Source organism: Rousettus aegyptiacus, unplaced genomic scaffold, assembly GCF_014176215.1.
Source record: "Rousettus aegyptiacus isolate mRouAeg1 unplaced genomic scaffold, mRouAeg1.p scaffold_m13_p_2, whole genome shotgun sequence".
NCBI classification, from domain to species: Eukaryota; Metazoa; Chordata; class Mammalia; order Chiroptera; family Pteropodidae; genus Rousettus; species Rousettus aegyptiacus.
Genome location: NW_023416295.1, coordinates 148,262,995 through 148,275,711, shown reverse-complemented (window position 1 = coordinate 148,275,711; position 12,717 = coordinate 148,262,995). Strand labels below are relative to the sequence as shown.

The 12,717-nt window shown below is 34.0% G+C and overlaps 1 protein-coding gene across 12 annotated transcripts in view; it reads left to right on the top strand.

Annotated features, from left to right (window-relative positions):
- Positions 1-11,339, top strand: part of PLEKHA5 (pleckstrin homology domain containing A5) — a 191,124-nt gene extending 179,785 nt beyond the window's left edge. For all 12 annotated transcript variants that reach the window (XM_016140437.2, XM_036236917.1, XM_016140438.2 and 9 more), the window contains 8 exons: positions 391-508; positions 893-1,011; positions 2,620-2,829; positions 3,795-3,935; positions 4,378-4,502; positions 6,254-6,399; positions 7,765-7,867; positions 9,826-11,339. In XM_016140437.2, coding sequence (XP_015995923.2) covers positions 391-508; positions 893-1,011; positions 2,620-2,829; positions 3,795-3,935; positions 4,378-4,502; positions 6,254-6,399; positions 7,765-7,859 — 954 coding nt within the window. In that variant the 3' untranslated portion in view covers positions 7,860-7,867; positions 9,826-11,339. The remainder of the gene's footprint in view (positions 1-390; positions 509-892; positions 1,012-2,619; positions 2,830-3,794; positions 3,936-4,377; positions 4,503-6,253; positions 6,400-7,764; positions 7,868-9,825) is intronic.
- The last annotated feature ends 1,378 nt before the right edge of the window (positions 11,340-12,717 follow it).

The window sequence follows — 12,717 nt, the reverse complement described above, 5'->3', positions numbered from 1 at the left end:
ACTCATGAAAACTGGAAATAATAGTTTGGGGCAAAACAGATAATGTAAAATGTAATAAGCAAGGGAGAATAGGGTTAAAAGGAATGGGGCTGAGTTAATATTATATAATTATTTTTAGACCTCAGTTATACTATGAGAAAAATATCCTAATGACTTTGTCCCTAAGAGGAATAACCTTAATTTTGAAACCAAAGCATTTACTGGTTTAAAATACTTCAAATGCTTTTTTTTCTACCTTAGTTGTAACATATATCGTAATTGTATTATCCCCAAGTTAGCTGACTGAGGCTTTTAATTTTTGGAGCTTGATTTGAGTCTTTAGAGGTAAACATTTTAAAAGAAACTTTTAGCAATTTTTTTTTTTTTGTAATTACATATCTTCCTTTCAAGGGTCCAGATTATAGACTCTACAAGAGTGAACCAGAGTTAACAACAGTGGCAGAAGTTGATGAATCTAATGGAGAAGAAAAAACAGAACCTGTTTCAGAAATGGAAACTTCAGTTAAAGGTCAGCATTTGGGATATATTTTAACTCTGTGTCTAAACTGAATAAGTTCAGTTTACATGTTAACCCAGTACATTTACCTTCTTTTCTTTACAGGGTTGTGGTGGGGATATATGATCTATTAAGTATGTTAAATTTTATAATTAATTTTTTAACATCATCTGTTAATCTGTAGACCTTTATTTCTAAATCTAACCCTAAATTTGTCTGGTAGTATCATTGTCTGGCTCAGGTGGAATGCCTAATCGAAGGTACTTCATTTTCCTTTGCTCTTTTTAAAGAAGAAATTTGCATTTGCATTTTAAAGTCTCAGAAATCGAATATGTCAAAAGAAGCAATGTTGTGTGAGAGATGGTCTCTCAAACTTATTGCTCTTTTAATTTCTAGGTTCCCACTTTCCTGTTGGAGTAGTCCCTCCAAGAACAAAATCACCAACACCCGAATCTTCAACAATAGCCTCATATGTAACCTTAAGGAAAACTAAGAAGATAATGGATTCAAGAACGGTATGCATTTCTAGAAGGACTCTCAAACCTATTTATTTATTTTTTGTATATGTTTCCATTTTTAGTGTTTTATCAAAAAAAATTACATTCTCTATGAAAAACTTGTTATCTTTTTAAAAAATTATATTCAGGGAATTAGCACCTCAGAGAACAGACCCACTTAATACATAATTTAGGTTTCCTTCGATCAGCCTTGACCGCGCGGGGCTTCATCTACACTTTGTGGAACCTATTCTCAGATAGTGTTGTGGGATTCTTGAACAGAGAGACAGGACACGGAGGCTGTAAACAGGAAGCAGCATTTATTGATACTGGCACCAGCTCAGCAGATTCTTATCCAAAAGCTAAGTTCCAATTGTAATATGGAGGACAGTTTTATGCAATCTTGTACTTCTGCATTCTTACACAGTTACAGATAAGGCGAACATTGATTGGCTGCCAAACTATAAGGAAACCGGCTTAATCATTTAAGCAGGTTTTCGAACTGCCATGTCAGTCAGGGAGGGGATGAGGGGGCACAGTCAGGAACTAACTTGTTCAAGCAGGATGTGGCCAGGCAGGATCAGGCTGCCACAATAGCTTCCTTGCATTACATCTCTTGACATTTCGAAGATTGCCCTTAATGAGAGTGATAGACGTGTCCTGTGCTTACCCACATTAATGGATTCCCAAGCTAGCCTGAATTTGCATGGCCCTTCAGCTATGGTAGACTTGGAGTTTGCCAAACGTGTGGTTACTCCAGGAAGAGTGAATTGGGTTTGGGAAATAAATCCTGTATTTCTCACTTTCATCTGAGATCCATTTAATTCAAACTGGCTCTAAACCAGTCTAATCTTAACTCTTTAGGGTACTTACCTCTCTTTGTACTAAATAGTCTTAGAATTTTGAGCTGCAAAAAAACTTACACAGTTCATACCAGAGAACACAAAGAAACATATGGATTCTATTCTATAATCTGTAACTCCTAGAATATATTTAATCGTTAAAAGTTCTATTATATAAAAGAAGCTAAAATTTTCTTATGACTAATTAAGGAATTATTTATTTTGGATCTTATACCAATATTGTGTTACATTTTTAGTGAGAAAATAAGAATTGGTTGTTTAATGTGACTTTTTTTTTTAACCTTCAGTATAAACCATGAAAATGAGCTGTGTATACAATTTTTTCAAATATAACCCTCTGATTTATGGAAAATATGTAACTCAAAAACATGACATTTTCATTAAAATAGATCACTGATATTTAGAAGCTGTGTTCCCTTTTTGTCCTAATTTGAATTTTAATACAATTTCCTATTTCAGAGCCATGGGGTAGGATCATTCCAGAGCTACCATACCTTTGTGTATTTTTTTTTTTTTAATTCCCTCATTAGTTTCTCTTCTCTCTCTCCTCCCTCCCCTCTTTCTCTTTCCATCATTGACCATGTATCACCAGTTACCAGTTAAGGATAAAATAGCCTTTCTGGTGTTATCTAAATGATATTCAAAACCTCCACTTATGATTCTGAAGACAAAAGAAATGCATTTTTATGACATTTTTTATTTCAACATACTTTCAGAAGTTATTCAGTGTCTTTGTGTTTATACATTTATCTTTAATTTAAAGGAGAGACCAAGAAGTGCAGTGGAACAGCTCTGTCTAGCTGAAAGTACTCGACCTAGGATGACAGTGGAAGAACAAATGGAAAGAATAAGGAGACATCAACAAGCATGCTTAAGGGAAAAGAAAAAAGGATTAAATGTTATTGGTGCTTTAGACCAGTCACCCTTACAAAGTCCTTCAAGTTTAAAGGATAATCCATTCAGGATTACCCAGGTATATCAATTGTATTTAATCATTCTTGTGAGAAAAATCTAAAATCACTTGAATTTTAGAATCATAGTTAAATATTTTGTGGGTTTTCAGATAACTACTAGATGAATAGTTATTTTATATTGTTTAACTTTTATAATAATAAGTAAGCTAAGACAGCTTAGGAAAATGAAAATTGCCCCTTTCCCCCTTTGTGGACTTAATCTCCTCTACTGTAAATCAGGTAATGATTCATCCTTCCCTATCTACTTCACAGAAATACTGAAAAGATAAAAGTGCTTTTAGCAAATGTAAAATGCCTTGCAGGCTACCAAGATAGTCCCTAATTCCCCTCCCAATAATATGTGTATTACTCTGTTCTAATTTAACATGACCTAAATTGTAGCAGGAGAGAGCTTCTAAATAAAAGTTCTTCTATTCATCACATCTCAGCTTCAGCCTTATAAAGTGACACCATTGTATTTCTTATTATTGTTACCCCAATTCATGCAGAACCAACTAGCAGACCTTTTCAGTAGCTACATTCTGGTCTATCCCTATTAATAGACATGAGTCAACTGAAAGTACTTCCTTGTCTTCACAGAAATTCCCTTTCATCTAACCAAGAGCAGGCATTGCTAATGTTGATTCCATTGATTAACAGTTGAATTTACTTCACATTCTACAGATTATGAAATGAACAATTTAAAATAGATGAGGATTTTAAAAAGTGCATGAAATAGTATCACATGTTAATATGCTATATACAATATATAATTAATGTATATAAATATACTGATATATATAGTGTGTGTGTGTGTGTGTATACACGTGTGTGTGTATCCTCTGTTGATTTTCATAGGCAAACTTCCTTGTCAGTAAAGATCTAGTTTTTTTTTTTTTTTTTTTTTTTTTTTTTCAAAATTAACGGGTGCCATCTAAATAGCATTATAGTATGAATCTAAGAATGCTGTCTATCTTTTGGACAGACTCGAAGGAAAGATGACAACATTAAGGAACTAGACCCTGTCATTAGAGAAAATGACGTAAAGCCAAACCATGAAACTCCTGTGGCAGAAATTGTTCGAATAAAAGAAGCTGAACCTCAAAATACGGATTTCAGCAAAGAGGTAGAGAGATTATTTAGGACAGATATTCTAAAGGGGTAGATTTTTGAAGATTAGATCAAGTGGTAATGTTTCATTCTGTCATGAAAGCCAAAGATCTAAGTGAAATGATCAATTTTAGATAATTTGATTGATTAAAAACTTTTTAAATAAAAGACCAATCAAGGCTGGAATTAATTACCGTTAACCCAATTAGAGAATCTTACATCCCAAAACAACTAGCTAATAGCAGTGTGCTTCATCCCTTTGGCTAAATAATTTTTTATCTCAATAGTGAAGAATGTTAATATTTTTAGTATACTTGAATCAAAATTTATATTTCATAGACACTTGACAGGGTATGATTTTTTAATAAACTTTTATTCGAGAATCATTTTAGATTGTCTAATAAATATTAAATGTGGCGTGAAAGCTTTGAAAGAAAATTTTTCTTCTTATTCTTTAGTTAAAAAAAACTGAAAATGGTTTTTATGAAACACATTTCAAACCTGAGCCAAATGGAGTAAATTCTGAGGAAGTGATGGATAAAGAAAGAAACAAAGAAAAAATGCCTGAGGCTGTTCCATGCAGGTAATCATTAAGAAAACAAATAATCAAAAGAATCATTCAGAGATTTGTGTAACTGCTTAAAAAGGGTGAACTTTGGAGTCAAAAAGTCCTGGATCTCAGTCGCAGTATAGCTACTTTGGAATTGCAGGTCTTAAGCAAGTTACAAAACTTTGTTACACTGCAGGTTTCTCTCTTGTAAAAATGGGGATATTGATAGTATCTGTCTCACAAGTGTGTTTTAAGGATTAAATAAGAAGATAATGTATAGCACCTAACACTGTGCTTAGTTAGTACCTGTGAAGTATTCAGTAAATACTTTTTTTAAATGCCAAAGGCACATAAGCTGTAGCAAAGTAAGCACCTCAGGATTGCCTGCATAATAATATACTTTAATCTGAAGTCTAAGTTGTCCGATAAGTGTTCAAGAAATTACAGTGATTTGCTATTTATTTTTTAGCTGTGTTTGTTATCTAGCCTTCTTAAGTGTATATCTTCAGTCTCACCTTCCCTTAAAAAATTACCAGTGCTAGAAAAGAGAAATGCTATGATTTAATGTTATTAGAAATGACTTCATCTCTTCAATGAATAGCACGATTGAATTTGAAAAATATTTGGCAATAGCTAATAAAAAAAAAATCTGTGAATTTTTGTTAATAGGCATAGATTGTAACACATCCAAATTGTTAAAACTATGCATTCATAATGATCCAACAACAACAACAAAATAATTCGTTGGCCAATTTGGGGGATGTTAAGGAATTGACTTATTATTCTAAAACTTGGTACATACAGGGAAAGAATCAAATATTTATTTTGCCTTTCCCAAACAGTAGCCAAAGAGTTAGTGAGGAAATATTTTCCTATTTAGAATAATTTCACTCAATTATGAATGAGAAACTTAGACTCTTACTGCTTTCCTAACCCTAAGGAAATAATGGATTTGAATAATATCCCTCAGTAGCCACTAAAGCTGTTAGGTGAAAAAATCTAACAGGGAACTTTCAATGAATGGATCAAGCTGATAACCCCAGAACTCATTCATCATTTTTAACATCATGGAAAGTGGCAGCGTGTTAATTAATGCAATAGTGCATGACACCACCTAATTAAATATTACTTGCCCTCCTTCCCCCAAAACTTATATCTGACCAAACCTCAAAATCATAGCAGTTTATTAAAGATTGGAGGGATACAATCATCGAAATCTAGAATATGGTAAACTGTGCAGGACAGATAAACCAGATTCTTCACAGATAAGTGACAGAGACTTATAGGGGTATGTGGGGTGGGGTGTTTTAGATTAAAGTAGAGTTTAAGACACTTGTCGGGCAAATATACTGTATAGACTTTGGATCCCAATTCAAATATAACAAATGATATTATGAGGCAACCAGGTAAATTTGAACACTGATTGGATATTTGGTGGATGTTGTAGATACAAACTAAAGTAATTACAGATTAAATGATATATCTGGAATCTGCTTTAAAAATAATTTAGGGGTTTAGATGAAACAAGATTGGCAAAATGTAGATAATTTTTGAAGCTTGGGGTATAGGTTTCATATTATAAAATTTCATAATATTTTTTATGTTTGTAATTTTCATAAGAAAGCAAGAAAAAGAAGAGATCAATTGCAACCAGAATGGTAGATGTAAAATATAGATGATGGCATCTTTTCTATATGGTTAAATTATTATAAAATTATTTATAATAGTAAATTGGAAGAAAAATTAATAGCGTTCTCTAATAATTTTTAAAATGTCACTATTAGCCCTCAAGATGAAACACAGATCACAAATCATAAATCAGAAGGCCACTCTGAAGAAGATACAAAGGACAGTATTCATGAGCAGGAAGAAAGTGTCGTTTCTTTTGAACTAACTCCTGAGGCTTCTAGAGGGAACCAAACAATGGCAGGTAGATATTACACATTTCATAAATTTCTCACTAGTGCGTCCTCTGAACCTCTGAATTTTTTTCCCATGCAATGATTCTAGCAAGAAAGCCACATAAGTATTTTGACTACAATTTAACCTTTCGCCTTCCCACAAGCACCTTCAGGAGGGACACAACTGGGAAAAGGAGGAAAGGGTGACCCTCTGCCGACCCAACCAGATCCACGCAGATGCTGTTGTGGCTTGGGATCAGTTCATTCATTTTTGCTTTTGGTTTTACTTTTAATCTTAATACAGACCATAAATTTTTTCTAAAAGAATATCCTTCATTACTTGGAAAATTTACCCGTTTCTCTGAGGCTGGATTCTCAGTGTTCACGAACCCACCACTTTGGGAACTGTGGAAGACTGAGGATCTAAACTGTTAGAACACATTTGTTTGTTCTCACTCCTATAATAGTAATGGATTATAATCTACATCTGGGGTTTTCTCTAATAATATAAGATTGTCATCTATAGCATGTTAAAAATTAAAATTTTCTGTGTTATTCTTTGCTATTTTTTGACTCTTCATGTATCTTTTTTTCTTTATTTTTCTTTAGGATTTTTGGTGAGGGATGGGTATAGGGGGATCATACTACTAGTGCATTTAATCAGCTTTGTTTCTCAAAAATCATTCCTAGCAATCCTTCCTCCCATCCCACCCCATTCCCCAATCATTTTTCAGAAGGATAACTACAATGATGGTCATTTATTCAGGATTGTTCTTAGGTAGAGCATTGTCTGCGTCATATATAGATATATATCTGTATATATGTATATACATATGTATATAGCATGCAAATTTATATCATCATGTCCCCTTATAACCAATATTAAGCAGTCTTTTCCTTTGTCTCTTTTATAAGGTGGTATACACAGGAATTCTCACTTTTTTTTTAAATTGTCACTGACAACTTTCAATTATTGTGGCAGGCCTCAGTCAAAGTGGTGTGTAGGTATATCAAAAGCACAACATCTGTAGTGTTTAGTTGCATGGAACTAAAAAGGCTTTTAAGAGTGAGACCCAACAAGAGTAATTCACTGAAAGACACCTGAAAATTAACTTCAATACAAAAACGACAACAGCAACAACAAACAAAAGAATTTTTCTTCAAATTTTGTTAAGGTATAATTAACATATAACATTGTATAAATTTAAGGTATACAAGGGAAAAGAATGCTTAAACAGTCTTCAAAGAGTTCCCAGATTACTAAAGAACAACCCAAATACAACTAATTCCTTCTCAAAACATGTTCTTATTGTGCAGGGTCACAGCATTAGATCTCCTTCCCCAAATGTGTCTTAAAGATTTTTATCTTCGCCTATTTTCTTGGTATGTTTTAGTGAAAAGTCTGTCCTCGTCGCCTGAGTCCTCGGCATCACCGGTTCCATCCACTCAGCCGCAGCTCACAGAAGGATCACATTTCATGTGTGTGTAGTCTCAGAAGTATGTTTCCCTTTGCATTTGCACTTTACCTATAGAATTTCTGACTGGAATTTTATTCATTTGTTGGTTTAGTGAATAAAAACAGATTAATTTTGGACTGCGGGTTATGGATAGTTGGCAGATCTAGTAAGTAGGCCATGTATTTGAACCATGAGCAGTAACTCACATTTCCAACATTCGTCCTTCCAGTGATTTGCTACGTGACAGCATTTTCTCTGTCTCTTATTTCATCATCTGTAAAAACAGCAAAAGTTGGAGGGTACGGCCTGTGCCAAGACAAGCCTCACAGTGTTTTGCAGCTGTGTTCCCACTTAATGTTCCTTTCCATAGTCGGATCCGAGAATTCTGTTTAAGTCATTACATGTTGATTGAGTAATGTTTTTTATAGTTAGTGTGACATATCAACCGCTTTGGGAGTTTGCTAATTATTTTAAAGGACAAAGAAATGTTTATGGTATGGCTAGATAGATGGAATATTTTAATCTTTAATATCTGTCAAATTACTTCTAAATATAATATTAAGTCAGGGAGACAGCTACTAAAATAGCCATGGATTGGGACGAGGAGGAAAAAGCCTTTCTTGAATAATGTTCTTTAGACCACAGTTTCAGAGCTGAGAACAATATCCTATGATCTTACTTTAAAATTTTATACAATTGCAAAATTCTACCTGCACTTTTGTATATGACACACTTTTTTCTCTCACAGTATCTACGAGAGCTAGTAATGTTTCGTGCTTTAGGGCCACCATCAATTTCTGTTATACGATTAAAAGCAGAGAAAAAACCTAGAGACTTTATGAGTATTGTTACTAACACATTCTCTAATTTTTAGATTCTCAAATTAAGTGCAAGTACTAACCTGACTACATTTATTCAGTAGTGCTTTTTTTCTAAAATCTACTTCCATCCATACCTTTTTGTAGCAGCTATAATCTGCCCTTCCGTTCATCCAGAAGGATTTATGTTTAACTGTCTTATCATATTTTAACTTATTTAAGATTATGTCAACCTGGAGCCTAGAAGAGGGCTTTGTTTGCTGTCAGTTGGGTATCTATGCAGGACTGACATCCTTTTTGGAATTACAAACAACCTATTTGTTATAGTCTTACCTGTGTCTTGCCTCTGTCACTCATATATTTAAACTTTTAACTTAATACGTTCAGAAATGACATTTGCCATTAGTGACAGAATAACAGCAGACGTAGGAATAATAAACACTGTGCTCATTTGATTCCTGTGCAAAGAGTTGATCAATGGCCTCTATCTATCTTAGTAGAGAAATATACATTAAAAGCCACTCTCCTTATCTTTTAGTTCAATAAACAGGTTACGATTCATTGTACATAGACCATTCCGATAATAAAGAATGTTCTCAGTTAAAACTTGAGTACGTTTCCAGATTCCTTAAGTTGTTATTTTGTTCTGTTTTACTTTTATTCCAAGAGCCAGTGGCATTGCATACTAGAATTAGGTATAGTTATTGCCAGATAGTTTCCAGTCTTGTGGCTTGCAGCCACCACAACCTAGTAATAACACTCAAACTTATTTTATATCTTCCTATTTTTCGTATGTCATCTTTCTAAACTAGTAATTTTGACAAAACTTAGGAAAGTTTTACAAATGACACTACTGTGTAGGTAGCTTAATATATTCTTATATATTATAGTGAAGTTATGCACATCTTTGCTCATCTTGTTGATCTTTCAGATTTAACCACAAATTTGAGTACATTTTTCTTCTGAATTGCTGTTTAATTGTATTATGTTTCTTTGCTTTGTGAATTAAGCTTATGGAAATGAAGAGAAAAATGTCTTTTAATTGTATTATGTTTTAGGATTTTCATGGCCATGCTTGTCAGTTGTATTTGTTACAGAATGTCACCCTTAGTTACTTTAGGAAATGGTCGGTCATTAACTTGCAGTTGTCAAAGTAAATTTCCGTCTCTTTACTTTTCAGCTATACTGACTTCTGTTGAAACCTTTCAAACCTAAGGACATGACCTTCAGCAATGTGAGAAGATATTGTACAGTATATTTTAAATCTATGAAATTCATAGTTCTGATGCTTTTGGCCACAGAGCATCACTTTATCACTTCTGGAAAATGTTTATTCCAAAACAGCTTTAATGGCTCATACGTACACTCTGTAATCTCCAGGTTATTATTCTGACACCAGCTTGCTGCTATGATTTCAGAGCACATAAGTAAAGGTGCTTTTTCCTGTGCGATCTCAGCCAGAGCTTACATAGTTGCTGATATCCAGATTTTGATGTTTCTGAAGTCTAGGTGGAGTTATATTTTTTCTTTTCAGTACATCAATTTAGTTATTTCCAATGAAGCTTGTTTTTCTTTTTTTTCCTCTTTGTTCCCATTTCAGCTACTGCAATGCTTTGTTTCACACATGATTTGTAAAAATTTTATATATATATATATATTTAAAAATATGCCATTTTATTATTGCTAAGTGAAGTATGTCCCGTTTTCTGCTATAATTATTTCTCAGTCAGATTGCAATGTCAGCAGTTACTGCCACACTCTTGTCAGCTTAAACACAAATGTTATCGCTTACTTTTTCTTGAAAAACAATTTAAAATGTAGGTATTTTGAAGTACTGGGCTTATACTTCATTGGAATAGATGTGTACAGCAATAAGCAGGTTTTCAAATCCAGTACTTAGTTTGTGTACAAATGTAATTATGTTCATTGTGTATATATTATACAATGAGCACATGTAATGTAAGTATTAAAGGCTACTTACTATTGTTTAAATGCAAATGTTCATATCTCATTTCTTTTTTATCATGTTAAATAAATGTTGATGTTCTTATATCACTTGTGTTAAAATTTTTGCTCTTTCCATCTAAAATGGAAATTCTGAGGCCCACGAGACTTCTTGAAGTTAAAAAAAAAAAGGATCTGTTAATCTTAGCATCATAGACAACATCATAAAAGGACCTTTTCTGTCATCTAGTTAAACCCTCCCATTTCAAAGTTAAGGAACTTGAAGCCCAGAGAGATAAATTAATTTGGCCACAATCACATTTCATTTAATGACAGAATTTGGACAGGACTATAGTTTTCCTGACTTTTCCTCTCAAGGCCATAAGCTCAACACTACTAGGCAAATTTAGTGTTATGAAGTCTTCTACACCTGTTTCTGTTTGTTTCCAAATTGTAGAAGCTAGTTTCAAGCATCTGCAGTCTCGCTCTACTCAGTGGATTGGACCTCGAGAGGGCGTGTAGGGTAGAGGGTCATTTCTCCGACATGAGTAACCAGAAACCATTTCATCATAAGTAGGACCCTCAGAGATCATTTTCACTTACAATTCATTCTTTGCAGATGTTCACGCTCTTCAGAATCAATTACGTTTTCTTTCCTCTATAACCTTTTGTCCATGCTATATATATTGTTCCCAAGGTACAAGGAAATTTGATGCTTTTGGATTCCTATATAAAATGGCTAAAACTAAATTGGTACTGGTCAGTCTTCCTTTTTTTTCATGCTGTATTAAAAGGACTTAGATTTCATTCAAAATGCAGATGTATAAAAATTCATCTTACTCCCAAACAAACACACAAAAAGAAGTACACATGGGTACAGTCTGTGTTATAAAAGGTGAGTGAAAAGAGGCTAAAATGGAAGGAGAGTGTTTAGCTGTCTGTATCCATTTAAACATGTTTACACATATGACCTTTATCTGAAGATGTGACATAAAAGTCTTCTCAAAGGAAATAGTCAGCAGATTATTATTTCCCTTTATTGTTGCAGATCTTTTGCCACTGTATTGGGGGGACAGTTCTTTGGTTTTGGCGTTTTTCTTTGTTTGAGTATTGTGTTTGTGGTGTATGTTTTGGCTTGGTTTTATTAAGCACATTTTTTAAACTATTTCAAGAAAGAAAACTGTCCCATACTGGGATACCTGGCTCCCTGGAGTTTGGAAGAAACAGTATAAAGTAGTTGTAACTCTTGTCAACATTTCAAAAAGCCACATGAAAACCCTGTGTACAGGCGAGAAGTCAGCACAGGGACTTGTTACAGGATATAGTAAAAGGGACTAATAGTTGCTAAAATGTTTAAACTAGATCAATACCTTCTCACCTAAAGCTCACCCCCTCTTATTGGAGAGGTACTCAGAGAACCCAGGACATAGGGATGCTCATGGTTAAGAAAAGTAAATACTCCAAGTGGGGGGATCTGTCACAAGAGCAACCTCTCAGGCTTGGGCACAAGCACCAAAGTTTAGCACATGCCCTGTTGGGTTGATACTCAGTCATCATATTCAAGTCCCCACAGCTTACTTGCCTCCAGTTTATAGAAAGTCGATGGTCAAACTCCTCTGGTGGTCAAAAATTAACCATAAACAAGTGATCTACAGACTTTTTTGCTTGCATATCCACCCTCCCCCCAGTTTTTTTCTTTTCATTTTTTGAACCTCTATTAATTTTTAAAACTTTTATTAAGGTGACATTGGTTAATGAAATCCAGTAAGTTTCAGGTGTGCAACTCAACAATAGAGCACATATATATTGCACTGTGTGTTCACTGCCCATAGTTAGATTTTTCTCTGTCACCACATATTTGACCCCTTTAACCCCCTCCTTACCTCCCTGCTCCCTCCACCCTCTGGTAACCACTAGTCTATTGTCCATGTCCGTGAGTCAGTTTGTTTATCCTGTTTGTTTATTGCTTTTAGGTTTATAGCACACATATAAGTGATATCATATGGTTTTCAACTTTTTCTCTCTGTCTTATTTTGGTTATCATGATTATCCCCAGGTCTATTCATGTTATCGCAATGGCAGTATTTCATCTCTTATGGCTGAGTAAGATTCCACTGTATATATGTAC